The 24339-nt window shown below is 37.2% G+C and overlaps 1 protein-coding gene across 9 annotated transcripts; it reads right to left on the reverse strand.

Annotated features, from left to right (window-relative positions):
- Positions 1 to 498: 498 nt before the first annotated feature.
- Positions 499 to 22187, reverse strand: st3gal5 (ST3 beta-galactoside alpha-2,3-sialyltransferase 5). 9 transcript variants are annotated; one of them, XM_035532003.1, is made up of 12 exons: positions 21961 to 22187; positions 19767 to 19885; positions 18297 to 18512; positions 18116 to 18200; positions 17861 to 17932; positions 12942 to 13051; positions 12025 to 12201; positions 10414 to 10531; positions 3449 to 3786; positions 1998 to 2184; positions 1673 to 1831; positions 499 to 1162 (listed from the first exon to the last, which is right to left on the reverse strand). In XM_035532003.1, the coding sequence occupies exons 7-12, from the start codon at positions 12144 to 12146 to the stop codon at positions 911 to 913; spliced, it is 1176 nt and encodes a 391-aa protein (XP_035387896.1). In that variant the 5' UTR covers positions 12147 to 12201; positions 12942 to 13051; positions 17861 to 17932; positions 18116 to 18200; positions 18297 to 18512; positions 19767 to 19885; positions 21961 to 22187; the 3' UTR covers positions 499 to 910. The 9 variants fall into 9 exon arrangements, with proteins under 9 accessions (XP_035387896.1, XP_035387894.1, XP_035387897.1 ...); XM_035532001.1 differs by lacking the exon at positions 18116 to 18200; XM_035532004.1 differs by lacking the exons at positions 18116 to 18200; positions 18297 to 18512.
- Between the last annotated feature and the right edge of the window lie 2152 nt (positions 22188 to 24339).

Below are 24339 nucleotides of genomic sequence, written 5' to 3' on the forward strand. Positions count from 1 at the left end.
TATATAAAATTATATAAAAATAAATAAATAAAAGGCAACAGTGGTTCTTCTTGTAATTGGAGCACTAGGGGTTGTGACCCAAATTGGGAGAATGGAGGTTTTTTTGGAAAACTTTAAATCAAACTCTCACATGACAAAGCAGCATACTTACAACCTGACTGGTATATGAAAGAATAAAAAGAAATTGTTCCTTCATTTAAATGTGTGCATCTGTTATTATAATTGTGATGCCTAGTTTTTTTTAGGTCTGACTGCCAGGGGCCTTAGACCACAGGGCCCATCAAAGCTCATCACTATGCAAGAACGAAATTCTAAAATATGTACAAATCACCAAATAAATTTAATATGTCCTCGGCCACTCAGGCCCACTGATCTTCTGGGGGCCACTGTGCCAGTCCACCCACAAGTAAAGTTCTCTTTTTGCAAATATATAACTAACCAATTTTGCATGCTAAAACATACAAAAATAAAAAACGAACAAGGAATACACATATGCAGTTGACTGTAGGTTTGTTGTGTATTGGTATTTTTCAGATAGCCAATGGACAAGTGCGTCTGCCAAATTCTGTAAATGTTCATTCAACCAGCAAAAAAAAAAAAAAAAAAACCAAACAAACAAGTAATGGTAGCAATAAACACTTTCTGGGATAAACGGTGCAGTACAAGTCACTTCAGTACATGCACATTAATTACAACAAAAACACTGTATACAGTCTTTTGGCTATCAATACATCAGAGCATTATGCTAAGATTATGGTGATCTTAGTTTCTAATTTCGCATTTCAAAACACGATTGCATTTCTGAATCTTGATTTGACTTTGTACCTCCAAGATAATGTTAGCAGTGGTAATACTGTTCAAGTAGTCCTGCTCATACACAGGTCTTTGTCAGTTCAAAGTGGCATTAGCTTTAGCAGAAACTGCAGTGTACCCCTCCTGTAAGATCTGAAACGCTGCCTGCTTCAATCATTCTCTGGAGAACGGTTTTCTCACGCATCACGTTGTGCATGGTCTCCTTTAACATAGCTGTCATGGATACAGTGTCATAGTAATGCAATGGGGAATCCTTTTGGCTGAGGTTGTAGCCAAAGCCTGCTAAACTGATCTCATCACACAAATAGGTTGCCAAGTTGACAGCAGTCATCCCTATGGTAGGAATATTCTAAACATGAACACAAGAAAATAAGTGATCAGAATTCTATTAGCAGACCAGAACGTTTTAACCCATTCCTACCATTAAGTGTAAACTTTGTAATTTAAAAAATTATATATTCTTTGCCAGCTACATCAACCTTCAATAGTACAGCTTTAGCTAGCAAACAGAGTTTAGTTTTGAGACACATTTCATTTATTTATATGTTTCTTCTGGGTTGTATTTTCATCACCATGCTCATGCCCTTATGTCAAATAACATGGTACATCTCATTTGTGGCAAATTATGACCCTAAAGGGACGTATAGACTTATATTTGCATCTCCTGTGGAAGCCAGGAAAAAACAAACCAATACAGCTCCATAAGCATTTATCCAAGTGTCTCAGTGAGGGGCAAACGACAGCATGACATTACAGTTTTACTTTTAGTTCAAAACAAACTGTAACCATAAAATTATCTGGAATATTTGTGAAAGTAGACATGGACAGTATGTCTGTATTGTAAAGAGAGTGCATTTACCTGATCCCAACCCCAGAGCCGCTGCTTAGGTTTGGGGAAGTCAAGTAGGTCCAAGGCTGACTGCCTTATGATCTCCGGATTCAAGATACGGATCTTGGACTGTGCGACAGGAATATGGCCTGGCACCTTCTGCCAGAAAAACAGCTTGTCCCAGAATGACTGAAAGAAATGCAGGTGTTATTAATGTCTGTTAATATAGCATTATTTAGCCAGTTGTTATAAAATGGATTCCAATTTTATTACTTTTATATGGTTTCTAATCAATAATGTTAAATATTCTCATTTTAATAACATTTTATGGGTAAGTCGGCTCTCACAGACTCACAACTTTTGTTCCTGTGATCATAGCATGAAGCCAGTTGAAGTCCACAGACTTGTACATAACAGCCACAAACTGAAGCTGAGGATCCACATCTTCCCAAATCTTTGGGCTGCCTTCAGGATAGCTCATCCTGAAGGTGGTACGGTTCCCAACATCTCTACTGAATTCTTTCACGGGGCCACTGTTCAATCTGCCAAGTGATGAGAAGATATATTTTACTCAAGACCTGAAACAGTCATCCTGAAGCTCCCGACCTGCAAACTTGTCCCCACCTCAACAGTACATATTCTCACCCCTGCAGCACCTACATCCTTCTTTTCAATCTGTCCCTTGCTCAGTGTGGTGTTGCTGCTTAGTTCAAGACCTCTCTCATCACACCACTTCCTAAAAACAGAATCTCTTACCTGAATTACTATAGACCAGAGATGGATAGAGTAGCCAAAAAACTGTACTCAAGTCAAAGTATTTACTTTAAAATAATATTTACTCAAGTAGAATTAGTTATTTACATTACTACTTAAGTAAACATTAGAAAGCATCAGGTAAATAGTCTACTCAAATAGTGAGTTAGTTCACTGCATCTCATTTCATAATAAAAATAGGACTGCAATATCACAGCAATATGTAGGTAGTGCAAAGAAACAGCAAATCATGTTGAAAATGTAATTTCATTTAAATTAATTGTTAAAAGTAAGTAACATTTGAATGTACTGGCTGTTGGTTGTGGTACAATATTGTTTAAGGCTGATTTGGATTTTTGTGAAAAGTAGAACATCTTTTATGAAAATTTGGAAACTAAAGAAAAAGAACTCAACCAAACTCTTGGAACTTTAGAAGCCCACAGAACTAATGTTATGATTTAAACATCTACTTTTTCACAATGTCCGAAACATTACGTTTCCTGTTTCTCTGGAAACTCCTTTACTACAATTTTGAATATCTATCCATCCATCTCTCTGTATATATCAGTGACAACATTATTAACAGTGTAATATGTTTTTGCCTTGAAAGAATAACTCAGTATGGAGCATACATTGCTGGATGCTATGACAGTTCAGCTGCTGTATTTGCTGCATTTACATTTTTATCTGTAGATGCTGGTAGATAGTCTCATAGAAAACAATAATTAGCTAGCATACATATAAACTATCCTTGATGTCAAAATTACAACACTTAATATTGCATTAAAATATTTTTTAATCTATATTAATACTATAACTATGTAGTTTACTTCTTTATCATTTTCCATTTGATTATTTTATGATTTGTAGCAATGTAATTTTGTTCTTTTATGTAATTTAATGTACATTTAAAGTCTGCCTTTTGTGAAAGTGTACCTCGGTATAAAGCATTTATTTAATGATTAAAAATCATTACCAAAACATGATTAAAATGATCATTTCAGATGTTACAGTTCAGAACAAAAACAATTAATTTTTCAAATCTGGACTCACCTTAAGATGACATTGAACTGGTTTAGAAGAGGCCCAAGCTCCAGTCCTCTAAGTATGGCACCATTGCCAACCACAACACATCGGCGACAACCATGCCTACCAGTCTTCTCTGATGATGAAATGGGTATGATATTCAAGATATTCTTTATCTTGGGTTGTATGTCCAGTAATCCAAATGGCAGAGGATACCTGAACATTTGTTCTGTTAAGTTGCTGTTCTTTTGTAAAAAAGGCTCAGCCACTGGTGTGGAACTAGGAAACATCATCTCTATATTCTTTCTTGCAAAAGATGGTCGGCACTCTCTGGCCAACACACTTCTGACATAATTATGGACACGCTGAGGAAAAAAAAAAAAATCATATTTCAAGTTCTATAATTATATTGGTGTCTACATACACTAGGGTAACACAAAGTCATGACTTAAAATGCAGTGGCAAGCACAAACAAATGAATTAAAAAAAATTCAACATCTATTTTCAAGTAGCACTGGCCAAACAGCCTGGCTATTTACACCATTAAAGAAAAAAAGAAAACCAACACAAATGTGCATGGCTAATTGAGGCATTATCAAAATTATATTAGCAAACCAGCTCAGTTTGTCAACTCAGAGAGCTGCTTATGTTAACAGATAATTAAGAAATATTTTCTAAAACTAAGATCAGAGGCAATATTAATTCCAGCCTGTGGCAATATGTAGATATTTCTTATTAGCTTGTGCAAAATCTAACACCAGATATGTCCAAGCTAGTGTTAGTTAACTATCTAATATATCTTTTGGAATGGCTTAGCTCATTACTTATATATTTTTAATGGTAGTTCAGGCAAGACAAAATTTGTGTAAAAGCTAGTGATGGTATGATAAATGGTATTTAGTGACGTTAAAAGCTGGGGATAATTAGCCTTAGTTAATAAATAACATGGGTAGTAACTTGCCACTCAGAGGGTGTAATCACAATAACTCCCACCAGCTGTGATGTTATGCGCATATCTTCTACTGGTGGTTCTGGCAAATTGAGCCAATTGTATAAGATAGCATTATGTTAGCTAATTGTTAGCAGTTTCCTAATATTAGCTATGTATCTAGCTAATATTAGCAAATGCTAACATTACCTCTTATTTCCCTTTGGGAATTTAAGTGTTATCTTAGCTAACTTACCTAGCTAAGATTATTGGAGGTTCTTCTGAATTAAGATACTACAATCATAGATTTAAGCTAGTATTAGTTAACTTTTAGATAACTTAGTTAATAGATTGCTAAATAGGTAGCTATAGTTTATAAAGTTATACTTGCAGTGGTAGCATTACTGGCAAATTGATCTAGGACTGCATTGCATTGCCAATTTTAGGCTAATGAATGGGAGCATCCCATTTGCTGTCTAATTTATAGCTTTCTTAATCAAAGCCGCATGGAACTTCTGTGATTCTAGTATGGTCGACAATAGTTCAACTTCATAGTGATAGTTGAACCAAAAAGGTAAATAACTCAGCCCTTCAAAACCAAGTATTTAACCACTGAATGGGCCTTTGTTTGTATGCAAAGCTATTTAAAAATTTAGTTTATCCATGAATAAAGTGTGACTATGTCACTGTGATTTGATTCCCATGCAATTTACACATTAATGTGCAAATTCTTCATGCCAAAAAATACAGCATCAACAAACAGAAGAGTACAGCCTATGGTAGTAGGTATTAAATGTCTTGCCCAAGGGAACAGTGGCAGATTCATTTTATCCAAGATCCTGGTACTAATAACCCTCCACGAATACTGGAGTCATATTACCATGGTACATGAGATGTCAAACTAGTACCATCATTCTTGGACATCCTGTATGTTATAATTAGCAAGCAAGTAACAGTAAACAACTAGATGCTAAAAACTCAGTTATCTTAAAGTTATAGATCACTGCTTGGCAAAGAGTCACCTACCCAACCCCCCAAAATACCATATGGTGGTATTATTATTGTTGTTGTTGTTGTTGTTGTTGCTGTTGTTATTACTATTATAATTTACTTGTGGCCATCTGAACAAGAATATTTGTAATTGCCTAAAAGAGATAATTAGCACTGGTTGCCCAATGTCACAATTGGCCCCTCCTGGGGCCTTGCTATCTGCTACTCTGATTCTCGATTTGCCCTTTGGATGTGTTTGCCTCGCTGACTTTCTCTCTGGATTTTTACCTGAACTGTTTAGTAAGTCAATAACAAACAGTGGTATCTCAGTGGTTAAGGTACTTAACTAATAATGAGAAGGTTGCTGGTTCAAGCCTGCTGCTAAGCTGTCATTGTTGGGTACCTGAGCAAGACCCTCAACTTGTACTCAGTCATAATTGTAAGTCGCTTTGGATAAAAGGTGTCAGATAAATGTGTTCCTTTTGTCATCTGTGAGAGTCTGACCTGTCTTGCTACATGACAGAATACTTCACCTACATGCAAACCAGATTCGGAAGCCTTAACGAAGGCTATGGCAAGCCAAGGCCAACACCAGCAGGTTTTAGAGGGATTCACCTGATCCATGGAATCAGAAGAGCACCAGATTCCTATGGCTTAGCTCATGACACATTTACAGGCTTTAGGTCCCTCCTCCTTTAGACACAACACTCCTGTGTTGTCCCCTCATCCTGTGGTTTCAAGGAGAAATTTCCATGAATATGTCTGAGCTTTCTGATGGGATTTCTGAAAGGTGTCAGCATTTTTTGCTGCAATGTTCCATATTTTTCACTAATTCTGCTCCTAGTACTGATCATTCCAAGATATCTTTCCTGATTTCCTGGCATACAGGCAACTCTCCTGAATGGCCCATTGCTGTATGGAGTAGTTTTAATATGATGCCTCACAAACAGTTCCTAGATCAATTTAAGGCTGTTTTGATGACCCACAGTGGCCGAACCAGTGGGGAATTGCTTGCTAAATTACGTCAAGGCAATAGACCGGTATCAGAGTTCACCTGTGAATTTTGGACTCTAGGCACCAGCAGTGGCAGGAATGAACCTTCTCTCACTGGGACGTTTTGTAATGACCTTAATGAGGAAATATTGATGGAATTAGTCTGTAAGGATGAGAGGCTCTCCTCCTTGTCTATTCTGTTGTATCATGTTATGCGAGTATACTGTTTACAAGAGGCACAAATTCTGTTATACACTCACTCATCTCACACAAAGAGGACAGCAACCCTGAACCCTTACACCTCACACAAGAGGAGAAACAGAGACGATGCCGAGAGGGATGTTGTATGTACTGCGGAGTGGCTGGACACTGTCAGAAAATGCCCAGCTGTCTCACGCATAAACAAGGTACTGACCCCTGAACAGCATGTGGAGATTTCACCTCACAATTATGTGGTGAGTATTTCCACAAAGGGGTTGGTAACCAAATAATTTCTGATTCCTGCTATTTTGCACTGTCAGAGGTCTCTGTTTTTTTCAGCTCTGACTGACTCTGGAGTTGAGGGTAACTTCATTCACTATGCACCAATTAAAGAGCTTCATTGTGTTCTGGGGTACGCCAATTTCTACAGATGTTTTATTAGGAACTTTAGTACCATTGCTGCCTCTGTCACCAACCTATTGAAAGGCTCTGCCAAAACCCTCAGGTGGACTCCACAGGCCAAGGAAGCTCTTACATCCCTGAAGACAGCATTTACCTTTTTATCTTGCAACACCCAGATCCTTCTAGGCTATTTGTGGTGGAGGTGGATGCTTCAGAGACTGGGGTAGGAGCAATCCTCTTACCAGAGTCAGGTACCTTCAGCAAGTTACATCCAGTAGGATACTATTCACACAAGCTCTCTCCAGCAGAGAGAAACTACAGGATTGGTGAGAGAGAGTTGCTCACTGTCAAATTGGCCCTTGAACAGTGGTGACACTGGCTGGAGGGAGCAAATCATCCTTTCTTAGTACTGACTGACCATAAGAATCTGGAGTACTCAGGTAATGCTAAACAATCAAATCCTCGTCAAGCCTGTGGGTCTCTGTTCTACTTCAGGTTTATCTTTGTTACGACCCTAGGTGGGTCATTTTGTTTGTATCTCCTCTGTTTCAGGTTCTGTGTCTCGTCATCCATGCCTCCAACCATGCGCCACGCCAGGTGCTGACAGTCCTACGTGAGTGTGGTGCCCTTTGTGCTGATTGGTTGTCCCACCTCACACCACTATATATATCCCACCCGAGTGAGAAGAGGGGGCGGGGATGGAACTGCCTCTTACTTCCGCATACTTTGTTGAATTGTGACTGATTTGTGCCTTTGTGAATATATGTTTTTGTGGTTTTGAGTATGCAAGAGTTTGTGTTGGTTCCATTACGTCTGTGTAATTAGTGTGTGTTTCATTTTATAACTCTAGTTTTTGGACTAGACCTCCGTATTCTGACCCTGACTTTGTAACCCCGTTCTTAATCATCACTTATGTCCCGTACGTAAATTGGTTGCTGATGTAAATTGTGTACATAGTGTGTTATACTTACATAATTATTCTGTTGTTATATGTTTGCTCATAGTTTGGGAAGTAGGGAGGTGATGCCATTTCTTTTGAGCTTTCTTTTTGTCTTCTGTTTTGGTTCAGGGCAGGTTATTGTTTGTTTATGTCTATTATTTCTCTGGTAGGTAAGTTATCTGCTCTGTTTTCATTCTAGGACTTAATGTTTATTATTTTGGCACTGTCGTCTCCTGAAGTACACCCCTCTACAAAATAAATACCTCCTTTTTCTTTGTTATATCCTTTTCCTTGTCTCTCCTTTCCCTGTTATGATCAGGAGCCTAGATCGGGTTGTAACCATCTTCAATATCACTTATCATCCTGGAATCACTTATCATCCCGCAATACTAAAGCTGATGCCCTATCTTGAGTTTTTCAGGAAGACTAGATCTCACGCTCAGTTCTAGAGAACTTTCTACCACTGGAGGTAACAATCGCATCTATCTATTGGGGAATAGATACAGTGAGAAAGCTCTGGAGACTACAGAGGTGCCAACTGAATGTCCTATGGGTAAGAACAGTTCAGGGACCGACTCATAACTTGGGCCCACTCATCTTTGACTACAGGCCATGTGGAAGAACTAAAATATTAAGCAGCTGATTATCAATCGGTACTGATAGGAATCTGTAACCAGAGATGTACATTGGTTGGTTTCTTCTTGTTCCACCTGTTCTCAGTGTAAAACCCCCAAAGCCCTGACAGCAGGTAAACTGATGCCACTACCTGTACTGGAATGCCCTTGCTCTCATATTGCTATAGAATTTGTTACCAACTCACCATCTTCTGAAAGTTACACGACCATACTAACCATCACAGATCGTTTCTCCCGAGGAGTAAAGTTTGTCCCATTTACAGCCATATCTTCCACCTTCCAAACTTCAGAGGCATTGTTTAATAATGTGTTTTGTTATTATGGGATCCAAGAGGACATCCTGTTGGATAGAGGGCCCCAGTTCACCTCATACGTTTGGTCAGCATAGGAGTTTTTTGAAAGTATAGGAGTGTCTGTTAGCCTAACCTCTGGGTACCACCCTCAATCAAATAGACAGTGTAAACCCACTAAGAACTTAGGAAATTTCTGCGAATCTTTTGTTTTAACAACCCCAATGACTGGTGCCATTATTTAGTAGCCTTTAAGGATTTTAATAGCCTTTAAGGATTTTCCAGGGGTTTGCATTCTGCTGAGAGGCCCGAGGGAGTTTGGGTGGTCCCACCTTTTTTGGGGGGTACTCTGGAACCACCAGTACAGTTCCCAGAATCCTCCAGGGAGATCACCATCCCCAGAGTACTAATCTGTGCATCATTACAATCGCCTTTATATATGCTGCTCACAAGCTTCATTGCGAAGTATTGCCTCTAATTACTTGAGCATGCAGAGTGTAGTACATTGACCTAAGCTTTATTTGTGTATTGCCCTATTTAAGTTTCTAGTCCATTTACGAGATTGGCCTTGCATTTGTTACTCCTGTTTGACCCCGTCTTACTGCCTTGCTATCTGCTACTCTGATTCTGGATTTACCCTTTGGATGTGTTTGAGTCTCTGACATTCTCTCTGAATTTTTACCTGAATTGTTGGTTAATAAACTGTTTGCCTTTCGTCATTCACGAGCTTCTGACCCATCTTGCTGTGTGACAGCTGGTCACTGTAATCCATGCCTTGTTTGTGTTTTCTCTGCTTGTAGTTATTGTTAACCTAGCCTTTGTTGTGTTTTCTTGTCCTAGTTATTTGTGCATATCCCTACTTATGCAAGTCCTGTTATTCATTATAACCTGCCTCCCTTATCTGTTGCCGTGCATTTGTTTGTTTGTTTAAAATGTTTTGATGGACTTTCCGTGTTTGCTTTATGACCCTGTACTGTGATTATGACTCTGATGCCCTTAATAAATCTCGCTCTTCTCAGCGTATGCGTCCACCTCACAACTGCACCACGTTACACCGAAATAAAATATTTTCAAGATATGATAGTGTGATATTCTGATATTTTTAGACCATCTAAATGAGCATTTAAAAAAACACAACTTAAAAATAAGGTAATGATGAAAATTAATTGAATCATTTATTATAACCTTTTAAAATCTCTTTGTACAGCTTGTGTACAGTAGGTTTTGTTAAATAATATCAGGTCTCTCTAAATGTGCCAAATAGCCTACAGCTGTAATCTAAAGCAGTAGTGTACAAACTGGGAGTTGCAAGAATTTTGGGTGAGGGTGTAAGACTATCGGATAACTTTTATAACTTAAAATAAAAATAGTTGTGTAGATGATAAAGTCACAAACATGCTAGAACTGGCAGCAGAGGCTACAATGTAACTTGTTTAAAGCGTGGATACTTCATCCAAAGACTTTTTCATGCAGTCTATGACGCTGCCTGGAAAAATGAAGATTGCTGTAATATGACTTAGAGAATCCAAAAGGTGATGCTTACAAACTATAACCTACATTTGTGTGAGGTTGCTGAACATAGAAGGGAACAAATAAACAATAAATAATCTTACCTGTCGTTGACTGTGATCTGCAAATTTCACGCCATGTTTTTGATTTGTATCAGCAAGTAGTAGTATTAGAAGGCCAATGGAAATCAAGATTATGACCAAAAATAAAACAAACAATATCCTGTGGGATTAAATATCAGATTAGGTCTGTTAGGACCTAATGAACACATCCATCAAGAGTAGGGGTGTAACGATGCATTCAATATGGATTCACGATGCGATTTTATCATGATATTTTTAAAAAAAGGACAAATAACTTTTTATTTCTTCAGTGTAGAAACACTGCAAAAATGCAAATTTTTCTTATACATTTTAAACAAACAAACAAAAAAAATTTAGTCCCCTACAAGTAAAAGAAATTAGGAGCAGTTAATCCAATTTCATTCATCATCACAATGCACATTGTCACATTTCATTGAAATGCATTATGATACATCATTAAATCAAGAGTTTCTACCAATTGCATAGGTTTGCTCAGCTTTAAGTACACTTTCATTTGTTTTTTATGCATTCTCATTGTTATGCATTTGCATTCAGCAGTTATTTTTCTGAATTTACAGATTCTTTGGTATTGGTAATGCAAAGTTTCTGTGAGGATTTGACTCAATATGGTGGCAAAAGACAAAATATTAGAATTTTAAAAGCTGCCATTCAGAGTTCCTTCATTTACCTAAAGGTAGTACGAATTTAATATGGATTTATGAAAAAATGGTACAATGAAATCTGGCCATACACTGGTGACAGCCAAGGGCTCCTGCTCTTATGGGATAGTGGATCTCTTTGGCATTATGACACATTTCTGAGAAATAGAAATACTGTCTCCAAGCCCATTAACGACATTAAAACTTTAAAATTAATTTTTGAAAAAAATGGCACAGTAGAATCTGTCAAAATTTGCACTGGTGACAGGCAAAGGCTACCACGCTTTGGTTAGTATAACTGTTTTGGCAATATGGGGAAAAAAATTAAAAATCAGAGAAATAGATAACCATACTTTCTATGCATTAAATGGACATTTAAACATCATTATAAATACAAGGGCTTCAATATAGATTTATTAAAAACTGGTACAGTAGAATCTTTTCAAACTTGATCTGGTGATAGGGGTCACCACTCAATTGGAAGTGGAGTATTTCAGCAGTGGAGTACCCTCTGCCCTGAACATTTGCAACATTTCACTTCATTCAGTGTTCACCGTCTTAGCTGGCAGTCAAACTATAATAAACATTTTGGAGAGTGCTTATTAAGATATTTAAATGTATTTCTAATTGTGTATAATGTAATGATGCAAGTAAACTACAGACTATATTTGTACTTACAAAAGTAGTAAAAGTGCATGTCTACACCAAAGCTCTTCATAAATACGACAGTCGTTTTTTTTTTTTCTTTGCTTAGGGTGCCTTAGTTTGCAGTGAACAGCGAAATACCGTAAAACCGCGCATATAACTGAATTCGGATTAAAAACGCGGATTACGACCAAAAATCGCGGATAATTTGACCGCGGTCAAAAACTTGTTGTCAAATTGATAACATTAACGCTAGCTTTCAGAGTCCTGTTAACGTAAGACAACAAGTTAAATCTCCCATTAGCAAATGTAACCGATTGTTACTTACGTTGGATATCTTATAGCTGCGTTGAGCGTGCAGGCATTTTTGTTTATCGGCTTCATCGGCGCAGGCCTCGAACGATGTATAAAAATGGCACCAATCGGCCCGATTAATTGGCCTGTCGTCATATCGGTCGATCACTACACCTGGTACTCCTGGACAGTCCAATGCACTACTGCACTACTGCAAGGGGGGAAAACAAAACAAAACAGCCAAACATGCTTAGAATTCCGTGCCTGAGCAGTGTAAACGTTCCATGTCAAACCATGTTCATGGGGAAAGAAAGAATAACGGTTGCTGTCTGTACACATCACAATTTGGCCCTTTAGTGTAATAGAGGCTCCTCTAAAAGCATCTGGTATACAGTTGTATAGTTGGTTATGAGTGTTAAAGTAATGGCTAATATACCATCAGGTTATTTCATCCAGTGGAAGGAAAAAGAACCCAGGCAACCTAAGTTTTGCCATATTGCAATCAGACGCAGGAGTTGCCGTGGAAGCACTGTCATAAAATGTGGGTTTATATTTACGCAAAGATAGCTTTGTTTAACGTGTTTCATGTGGACAATTTGTTACTGGTTCACATGGGATTTGCTTTGTGTGTACAAGAGGTTCATTTTTCAAGTACCTGTATATAGTGTTGTTTGATTTGACTTTATTCATTATAAGTAAAACAAATTTTGAAGATAATACTTTATTTACTTGTAATACACTGGGAGTGGAGAGAGGTCACTTGGATCACGGTCATTATTTCAAGGTATGACCACTTTATGCACAGACAGCTGGCCCGTTCATAATGTAAACAATATAGAAAGCAATAGAAGTAGGGATTCTTTTATTATCTGAATTTATTTTTAAAGCTTGTTGCAAAAAAAAAAAAAAAAAAAAAAAAAAAAAAGTGATTTGGGTATGTCTACTACTTACCTCAGAAAAAAATGATATACTGGTATTGCTTTCCCCATACTGACAGTACACATTTGAATCCCATTTTCACCTCCGCAGCAGACAGCCACCACCTTCCCATTTGGTCATACCTATATAAAAAAGTTAAACAAACCCATGACTTGCACTAGTTACCAAATGCCTGAAGTCATTATTCCTGCAAAAGAATTACATTTTTTTGCCCAAGGTAAACAAGCATAAAAACATGGTGGTTTCAAAATATGAGATATCCAGAAAATTACAAAGAAATATATTAAACATGAATGTTTGGGGAAAGAGAAATACCATTAGCTAGTGTGGAACTGGAACCTGGAAATGAGTAAAAATGTAAGCATACAGTAGCCTAAATAAAGTTTACATTTCATTTAGATATCCTATTCATTTAAATGTGCAGGTGTAATTTTCATTGGTAAGGGTCATGTATATGTATTTGTTTACTATTTCACTAGCAGCAACTGCCAACAAGTAGTCTTTAATGAAAGAGCATACAAAATGTGTGGAAGAAAAAAAATCTTTATCTCCCATTCTGCAAAAGGGGTACACCAACAGGACAGATTTAACAGTACAATGCATCTGTCTGTGGCACCATCAGAAAAAGTTAAAATACTATTAACTACTCCAAATGTTTTGTCTTTCAGAAGCAGAATAGTGCTATTTGACCTCACTGGTCTTGTGTAATCTGTTAAATGAATGGCCTGACAATTGACAATAAGACATCTATAAATATCACACCAACAGGCACACTGAATAACATCCTCCTTTTCTCTTCCTCAAAACTGAACTGAGACACAACAGCAATTCAAAGTATACAAATGTTACCTTATTTAATGTTAGTCTAGTTTGGCCAGTTCAGGCATACTTATGCAAAAATCCAGTGTGTTGTCACTAATTGTATTCATGCTGGCAAATATACTGGAATAGCGTTCAACATAATTAATTTGTTTACATTTTGCAGTTCCCTTTGCATTTTTTTTACAAGTTGAACAATGTGGAGGTTTGTGCAACTGTCCAAGGATATGCATCACCAGACCATCACTGACCTACCACCAAACCAGTCATGCTGGATGATGTAGCAGGCAGCATAAAATTCACGATGTCTCCCGACTCTTTCACATCTGTCGCGTGCCAAGTGTGAACCTGCTCTAATCTGTGAAGAAAAGTGACAATGGCAGACCTGACAATTGTGGTGCTCTCTGGCAAATGCTAATCAACCTGCATGGTGGTGGCTGAGAAAACAGGTCCCACTAGAACATACTGGGCCCTCTTACCACTCTAAAGTAATCCATTTCCGATAGTTTGGTCAGAAAAGACACATGCCAGCTAGAGGTTATTTTGTAGGGCTCTGGCAGTGGTTATCCTATTCCTCCTTGCACAAAGGAAGAAATACAAGTCCTGTTTCTGGCATGATGCCTTTCTATGGCCCTGTCCAGCTCTCCTTATGTAATGAATCATGAACTGTGATCTTCTCCACATTCCTGAGACTGTGCTGAGATACAGCAAACCTTTTTGGCACATATGGATGTGTCATTCTGGAGGAGCTGGACTACCTCATGCTACCAGTAGTGACGACACTAGCAATAGGGAAATTGGGAAACTACTGTACTTTAGAGAAGAATCATTCAGGGAGGATAAGGAGAGAACTGTGGGCACCACCTGCAAAAACATTCCCTTTTTGTGGGTTGTCTTGCTGTTGCCTCTCCAGTACACCTGTTGTCACTTTAATTTGTACCAAAGCAGGTGAAACTGATTCACAATCACTTATGCTTTACAACTGGACAGATTGATATTCCTAAAGTTTAATTGACTTGTATATAAATCCAAAAGATTTTAGGTGAGTAACTGCAGTGAGATGTAGAGATTTTTCAAACTGAAGTGAAGTACACAAGGATTCCAGAGAAACAGGAAATTTTGGAAAGAGGTCCTTCATCAGCTGTGCAAGCAAAAAGTTTCTGAATTTGTAAGAGGAAACAGAAGGTGTAATCAGCTTTACAGCAGAGAAACCAAGAGAAGGCTTAGTGAATTAAGGATTTGTTGTTTCCAAGGGCAAGGCATTATAATACTAATGGACATTGCATTAATGACATATCTGTTTGCATTGCCAGTTGTTGCTATGGCAGAAGTGAAGTTATTAAACTCAAAGAAAAAGAACTGGTCTACACCCTTGGAACTTTAGAACCCCATGAAATGAATGTTACATCATCTACCTTTCAAATTTAAACTGGTACCTCAAATATAAACTGGTTATAAATGTCATATTTATATTGCTGAAATTTACATTCACATTCATTGTGCTGCAAATATGATTATTTAGATGTTTGTGCAGTTTGTTCAAATTACATTTTATTATATTTTAGGGTAATTCACGTTTTCAGCCTCTGTAAACACACCTCAGGCAACAGCTGGTAAATTTATTGCCGATAAAAACATGAAGGATGAATCATATCTTTGAAAGGGATGGATCTGTGAGATATACAGATGCAACTCAATAAATTAGAATATCATCGAAAAGATAATTTATGTCAGTAGTGCAATTCAGAAAGTGAAACTCGTATATTATATAGATTCCTTACACACAGAGTGATCTATTTCAAGTGTTTATTTCTTTTAATGTTGATGATTATGGCCTACAGCCAATTAAAACCCAAAAGTCTTTATCTCAGAAAATTAGAATATTGTGAAAAAGACTTTTGGGTTTTCATTGGTTGTAGGCCATAATCATCAACGTTAAAAGAAATAAATGCTTGAAATAGATCACTCTGTGTGTAATGAATCTATATATGAGTATCCCTTTTTGAATTGAATTACTGACATAAATTAACTTTTCGATGATATTCTAATTTATTGCGATGTGCCTGTATATAATATAATGCTATTTAATTATTAATTATTCTACAACTGTCTAGTACTAATACCAAGCCATAAATAATCTTTATGTTATGTTTGCAGTAGAAATAAACAAACATAACCAGAAAGTGCAAGCTTCAGAAAAAGAAAATGTACTTTTTTTTTTTTTTTTTACATTTTTTAAAAATATACCACATTTACTGTATGAGTATAGGTTTCAGAGTATAGAACTTCAGTTTAAATTTAAATATGGCAAGATTGTTATTATTAAAGATAATATGGTGGTATTATTTATTTATCCAATTTGTTTTTATGCTTTGTGGTACGTCTCAGATTTTACTGATTCTATTTATATATGCTTGTGGAATTAAAAACTGATTTTTAAAAAAATTATTTTATACAGATGCACATTGATGAAGGGGTTTACATCAATATATACACCAGTGGAAGAGAATCCAAGGGAGCATGAAGGACAGTTTGTTTGTACAGGATCTGCAGGATGCATTTGGGGCACAGACAAGCCTTAGTCTGGAAGGTAAAAATGTCTGACAACAAAGGCAACCCCTAGGCCCCCTCTGACTCCTCACATACTTAAAATATTAAAGAGTAAGTAAGAAAGCCAAAAAAAAAAGAATAAGAATCTGAAAACATAAAAATCATGGAGGATTATAGAATGGGGGAAAAAAAAATCAAGTGTTCATTTAAAAAAATAAGCAATTTTTGATTCCACTTAATTTTTGACAGTCAAAAACCCTATTCAGACAGGATTAGTTAACAATTGGAGAGGTAGGGAAATCTAATTTCTCTTCAATACAATACAGACCTGAGGTCCAGAGCAGGACAATTTGGACATTATATAACAGGAAAAGAAATCCAAGACATCAAGGAAAGTGAATCAATAACTAAGTACATTATTTTTTATTTAATAAATGTAATTATTACATTGTTTATTAAACTTAGTTTGTTAAAAAAAAATTACTAAGGGAGCTGTTAAAGTATATAGTTGAAGTAGTATCGTTTTTTTTAGTTTTCAAATGTCTTTTAAAAATGTGTCTTACAGTTGCCTATTTGGTTCAGAATCTGATAAGAGTGAAATGATCTGTTAATTGATGGTAAAGCCAGGGCACGTGTGTTCACACATGTTAAACCCCTCCTACATATCCTACACACCTAATTTAACCTCACTAACAACCCATTGATGATGTAATAGGAAAAACAACAAAATGTTCCAGACAGGGAAATTCCATGATCAGGGTTTGGAAACAGTCTATTCTGGTTACGTCAATTGACCATTTACATCTGCTATGAGTTCCCAAAAGTTAATTTTAAATGAAAATGACTAGCTATAAACCATTTACAGAATACCTGCTAAGAGCTGGTTTTATACAATCAAACCACATGTGGAAAACCAGCTACCAGCTAGACTTAGTTGGTTTAGCCAGTTACCAGATATAAACCAGTTATAACGTTCCAACCAGTCTGACCATCTTAAGATGGTATGGTTTTTTTCCCTCAAATTTGACAAAATTCAGCTAGTCAGCTAATACCACATACGATAACCATAAAGAGGGTACGACCAGTAAACAGCATATAAACTGTTTACCTGCCGTTACATTGTTGCCAGCAAATCGATATAATATAATTTGATACAAATATGCTGTCAGTGGTCTGTTGGTAATGCTGTTTATGTTGCTTTTGGCCAAAATATACCTTATAGCTAGAATTTATAACGGCGTTTAATGCACAGTAATGAAAATTAACTTCCGACCATAACCTAGCAGTCTATAAACGTTGACGTCTAGACTACAGTACTGGACTAGCTAAAAAATAGTAACATTTTGTATTTACCATGCAATAGCCTAGGCTATTCCTTTAACTTATGCAGCGAACGCTACGTCTAGACTAGGGATTTACAAGGGATTTACAAACATTTTTAAAATGGCGCTGGATAACGTTAGCGATTCAAGAGGCCCAAACTAGCTATTCATAAGGTTCACTGGCTACTTGCAAAACTATAACCTGTTATATAAGATACACTGGTTATTTTTGTAACCTACCTTTATCAAAATCGGACCTGTAGGCTCTTTTATTTTCCAGATGGCTTTTTCTTTTAGGTTCTTTACGATAATCTGGAAAAAGGACAAAAAATACATTAGCTGCACTCATGAGATTAGCACATGAGAAACAGCACGAAGCGGAAGAAGGGTGATACATATTCATGTAAGACAGAAGTCATCAAGCAGCCCTCACAATGTATCACACACATCATCCACACCGCACTCTCTCTCCCTGATATCTGAAGTATACCGCACCTCCTTACTCTTGCTTGCCGCAACTATCCCTAACAGTGCAGGGTATACGTATGTCATTCTTGGTGCGATTCAGGCGCTGCTAAATCTGTAATTCAGGATAGGGAATTAGACGTCCCGTTATCTGGGAAAACATTGATTACGGTAGGGGCCACTGGACACACTACCCTAGAACATTACTCACCCCCTCTCCTTTGCCAAAGTGAAGGGGGTCGAAATTTCACCCATGCATTCTTAATGTCCACAGTGTGTCCAGTAAATCTTTTGGGATGAGAGTTGATGCGCAGACTGCATCGTACTTGAGGCCAAACTTCTCAAGGTTACAAGACATGTAGAGGTGGTAGAAGAACACGGGGGATGGCAGGAACAAGCTTCCATTCCTCTTCCTGAGTCCCCCCTCCTAAAAAAAGGTTCCCAATGTGTTGTGGGCACAAGGGAAGAATGATGTAGGCTTGATTAAAGGGCTAGCACCAGTAAGAATCACACCCAAGTCAGATTACAGGCCCAAGCAACATCAGTATGCCCTGAAACCAGAAGCCATAGAAGGCATTAAACTAGTGTTCAAAGACCTCATGGACGCAGGAGTGATAGTGCCATGCCCAGATTCGCCTGTACAAACACCAATTTTCCCTGTTAAAAAAACAGGTTGTAAGTCCGGGTTGTTCCTTCCATAGAAATGTATATATATGAATTTAACATCATCCTTCTCTTTTCTGTTCACAGAAGGTATGATTTTTCCCCCCTCCGGTTTGTTTATTGGGTTTTGAGTTATCATGTTTTACAAAATGATCACTGGCTTATGTACAAGTGACTATGATGTAAACTATTATATATATATATATATATGATAAATATTTAGATATCAGTTAACAAGATGTGTATATTGGTGTTTACAAACAAAGAAGTGCATCTCAACAGTAACATACAATATACAGTGCGATGACGCAAAAAGCAATTACTAAAGTATGCACTAACCTTACTAAAAAAGACCAACAGAAGAAAAGAAAAAAACTCAATCCTGACTACATCTGAATAGATACATATCACACAACCCCCCAGGAGAGAATCGTAAATATATATATTTTAAAACTTTTAAAAATTTTAAATCCTCCACACTGCAACTTGTGGTGGGGTCCCTTAATTATGCATTATGCCACTGCTACCAATATGAGTCACTCTGGATTGTCAACTCTTTATGTGTTAACATTTTTTTTAAAACACATTTTGCTCTAAGTGGTCAATGAGTCTCTGATGATATTTGAATTTCTCCTGTTTGGAGCACCGAAGAACCTCTCTAACCCACTGAGAGTGAGAAAGGGGCAGGAGATTTCCACCCCAGCAAAATCAAGTGCCTAGCTAAAAGAGTGGTAATTGTTAGAAGATTTGCTTTACATTTTGGCAATGATTAATTTAAGAGGATGAGACCAAAAAGGGCAGTGACTGCATGTAGTTTGAGGGGAGTCCCATCCGAAATTGCCTGTAGCCTGTGCATAACTTTGGACAACCAGTTGTCGTTCTCAACTCATGTTTCAAATCTAACCCGGCCTTGCAGATTTCTCCTTTGTAACATACGAAGGATTCGGCCCTTTCTCTCGCAGGAAGCCACCCAGGTGCTTGTGCAGTCTCTTCTGATAGCTAGACTACTGCAACTTACTACTTGCTGGTTTCCTCTAAGCACCATCAAACCTCTAGCAACTTGTCCAGAATGCAGCAGCACGACTGGTCTTCAATCTTCCGAGGTTCACAGGTTACTCCTTCATTGGCTTCCAGTAGCTGCAAGCATCAGATTTAAAACCTTGAGGACAACTGACACTGCTCCCATATTAACTGACTAAATTAGAAATTTATTGTAGGATATTATGTTGTTTAACAAACTCTAGCACTTATTGTTTATTGCACTTATTGTTTAAGATAAACCTTATGCATTTTGTACTTCTAGGATGAGCACTGATCCCTGTATTTCTACAGTATTCTAGTTCTTTGGTATGTTGGTATCCTAGTACTGTACTAGGATATATTCTATTAGTAATTGACAAAGCACTTTTGCTAAATGATGTAAATGTACATGTAATACTCACTGAGATGGTATTAAAGGATATCTAACCAATAATAATGTAAGGACAGACATGACCAAAACATATGTGGACATGTGGCAGGCGCTGGTGATACCAGTCACAAGTGGGATAAAACATAAAATCTAAATAACCCGAATTTTGTTAAGTAGTGCAGCACCCAATTTTACATTGGATCATGTTACATAACCAGTCAATCATAAAACAGTACTCACTTATCTAGCTAATCACAGCACAATGTCAGTCATCTCAGTGAATCAGGATTACAGTGTAAAGTACCATTTACAAGACGTGTTATACACAGACATTTACCTGTATTTGTAAAATGAGTTTATAATGAATGTGCAAAAGCTGCAGAGTGCATAGCGTTAATCTTTGTGCTGGGCTCGGTTATATGAAAAAACTCAGTGCTCAGATCGAGAAACAGTTATGTATGATGTATGTATGATCCTTCCTTTGCAATCTGAAATAGCAAAGATGTGTGAAAAACTAGTCCTAGTGCCTATTTATCTCAGTGTATTGTGAATTTGGAGACAAAACGGGATTGTTAAAATAAGGTAGAATGAATGAGATTGACGATTTAAACTAATAATGAATGCTCATTGGGAGGGGATAAAAAACATTTAAGGGAGGGCACAGCCCCCCTAAAACAAGCCTAATGATGCCCATGCTGCCATACACTTCGTAGCATACAAAGGTAAATCATGCAGATAATAATAAAACAGGCCTAATGACCCTCCTGTCTTGCACTACTAGAGCAAGAATTAACCACACGCATAATGACATTGCATTTTGTCTGGGAAGCTTGTTAAGTAACCATATAATGATGAGATCCTGCTAAAATATCAACCTTCTAATGACTCTTCTATACAGCCTGTTAGAAAACCAGATAGTTCATAGTGATAGTTGTTTACATAGCTCAGTTCATGATCTCTTAAAATATCATACATAATACAACCCCCTTATCTGATCACATTGTATCATCCATATGTCCTAAGCCTTTATTTACTAGAGAGCTCAATAGAACCAATATTTAGATCTGACATTCCATGCCTTGATCAGCCCACCTCCATATTTTTGTAGAGAAAACCAAAACCTTTTTAATCTATTCCACACTCCAGAGCCTATCGAGAAAATGTATAAATATGCTTAATATTTGTGTTCCTACATCTTCAAATAATTCTTCATCAGCAAATAATGTGTATAAGATTTTTTATTATTTTCAAGACAGATGCTTGATACTGATCTTAGATGTTTGTTAGAGCGTATGAATGCAAAGAAATGAATTTTGGTTATGCTCATATATTCTAACAACAATATAGCCAGATATTCCCTGGCATTATTATAGGGAAGGGGCACGCACTGTTTGTGGGGGAGAGGGGTCATAAATAAATAAGTCATATAGATTTTAAAAATTAATACACATTTTTAAATGGGCCTCCACCCTGTCTCTTGCGCTCAGGTCCCAGAATTGCGTATTAAATCAATGCCTGGCAAGTATTCTATCTGAAATGTTATTATTTCTAAATAGTTTTAGTCATATACATAATATATCTCAGCTACAAGTGCGTAATCTATAGTCCAAAAACCACATGTAGTAGCGCAATTTTCGTATTTTTGTGCGCGTGGTCACGGCACGGGGCTAATATGGTACAACACAAACCGTAACAAGCAACCACTGGCAATAGAAAAAAAAATAAAAAACGCTTTTACAATAACACTTTTACTAACAACAGGCAATTAAGGCACTAAAACAAGCGTGACAACATAGCCTACCTTGAAAATGCAGACTGATCCACCATCATCTGACTTTTGATGAATTTAGAGAGAAAAAAAAAGAACAATTAGCACCATCAAATATATCGCTTCGCCTGCTAAACATGAATATGCAAATATGCGATTTAGAGTGGAAGACGGGAATGTTTTAAATTCTAACAGCCATCTGTGTATTTACATTCTGCAAAACTCCATAACTAGACTGAGAAACCTAGTTGTTCTGTCGATTTATCCTACCTCTCGAGGCGAGCTGCTGCACATGCGCACATCACAATTACGTCAGGTTTAAATCGTCAAGAACGCTGGTCCCATCTATAGGGAAAGCTCCGAATAATATTTAGATCTAATTAGGATGCTAGGTTGTAGTTAAAATGCATATTTGTCCTTGGATCTTATTATTCTGAATATTAAATTAAAACCACAAGCAGAAAAATTGCTGTAATCTATTTTTTGTAACCCTGGATAATGGGTGGATACATGAGACACATGGAAAGTGTGAAGTGCAGGGATGTGCTACACAAATGTGAAGGCAGCGGGATAGAGACCGTCACATCCTGAAAGGCAACCTCTTTTGTCCGGTTTTCATGTTGTGTATTTGCTGCCTGTATGACCCAGGTTTGAGATTCAGGTAGCGGTTGCTGCCCTCAGCCTTCGCCACAATAATATTCAGAATAATATTATGTGGTATAACATTAAGTATTATATAATATTATGTATTCTATAATTTTCTTGAGAGCAATTCAAACCAAGCTTGACATGTATCTTCAATGTGCAAACTTATACAAATTTGATGATAGACATCAAATAGCTGATAAGGCCTTTGAGACATAGCTTATGTCTCAAATCATGCACTCACACAATATAGCCACTTTTAGTTCTAGCACTGTGTTCACACTTGAAAATGCCATTTTGTGTGTTTCATAATTACAGCCAGAGTCTGTGCAATAGAGACTATGGGAGCCAGAGTTTGCATGTTAACTTGGAAATTTCAGAAGCAAGGTGTTCACCTGTCTATATTTTTAATACTCAAACCAAATTAAGCTTAGGCTTTGCTAGCTAAATAACACGAAAATGTACTAGCAGGTAATCTAGGTATATATATCAAGCTTCATTAAGGTGTGACTTTGACTACCTTCCTTATGTCAGCAAGCGAGATAAACAAAATGAGCCACTGCCTATGGACTGATTGTACTAGAAAGCTGCACAGGGACAGAATTCTGTCCCCACCCATCTCTGATATCCTCAACACCATCCCCACCCCACCCATTCCTAATATCCACCAAATAAGATGATATGTCTTCTTATGTCATCTTAATCTTAAAAGGTAGAGGTGTAAATTTATAAATATTTATAAATATCTCAGAATGCATTATGGAAAAAGGGTGTAACACCAGCTAGTCCTTTTATTGCCTTGATAGAGCTTTCATTTTGCACCGTTTCGACCGATATGCTAAGGGATGACTTCACAATTCAAATTCATAATATCTGTTTGGTAATTTAATTGGATCCAACTGATTTGAGCTGATGCATGTTTTTGTTGTTGATCTAGACAAGCTCTGTTTTGTGCCTGAATTGTTTTACTGTAATGATGCGCCATTCAATTTTTCAATACTTAAGAATGTGTTTTGTCTCCATTGAGCTGTTGAAATAGTCATGTCAAGATCTGCCCATCTAGCTGTCTGAAATTATATTTCATAGCACGCACAAGAACCGCCTGCTTGTAAGCCACCTTTAATATTTTCCAACACAGACACATAGGACTTGTTTTTCGTACGTTGTTTATGTGATATTGTGAAAACGGAATAGGGTTGTGATCGACTGAGGGAAAGGCGCATGCACAGAACCCGTGTAATTAAGGAGGGGGAAACCCCGTTCGTTATGAGCGCAAGTATTTAATTTAAGTGCGACGAACTGAGCGGTATAAAGATGGTAGAGGCTAAAAGGTGAGTGGACTTTGGAAAGTTTTCTAGTAGGTGCGAACAGACAACAGAAAATGGCAGAATTGCAGCGGAGTAGGTTGCGTTCTGAATGAAAGGAGAGCGGTGGGAAAAGTAAAAACATTTTAAGTCGGTAAGCGCAATTTCGGTAAATATGGAATATGGCGTAAGGTGATATTTAAAGATGTTTTTAATGTTGGTTTTCTGCCTCGTTTATGATGTGGAATAATCTGTGTTGTATCTTGTGTGCAGGGGGTTGAGTCACGTTTTTGATCCTTCTAGGAGTGTTTACTTTGAGTCTTGTTTTTGGTTTTTGTGATGTGGGGTTTTATTAGGTGTGGTGTGGAAATATGAGTTATCAGACTGTACTGACGAAGTGATTTTTACAGATGTATGATGGTAACCACGTTAAATGTTAGTGACGCTCTTTTGTGCCTGAACT

Source organism: Electrophorus electricus, chromosome 12 (genome assembly GCF_013358815.1).
Source record: "Electrophorus electricus isolate fEleEle1 chromosome 12, fEleEle1.pri, whole genome shotgun sequence".
NCBI lineage: Eukaryota > Metazoa > Chordata > Actinopteri > Gymnotiformes > Gymnotidae > Electrophorus > Electrophorus electricus.

Coding starts and splice junctions, on each gene's coding strand:
- st3gal5 (XM_035532005.1), bottom strand. CDS start 12,146: ATGACGACAGGCCAATTAATCGGGCCGATTGGTGCCATTTTTATACAT. Junction 3,787..10,413: donor CAGATCACAGTCAACGACAG/GTAAGATTATTT, acceptor TTTTTTCCTCAG/CGTGTCCATAATTATGTCAG. Junction 1,163..1,672: donor GGCTCTGGGGTTGGGATCAG/GTAAATGCACTC, acceptor GTTCATGTTTAG/AATATTCCTACCATAGGGAT.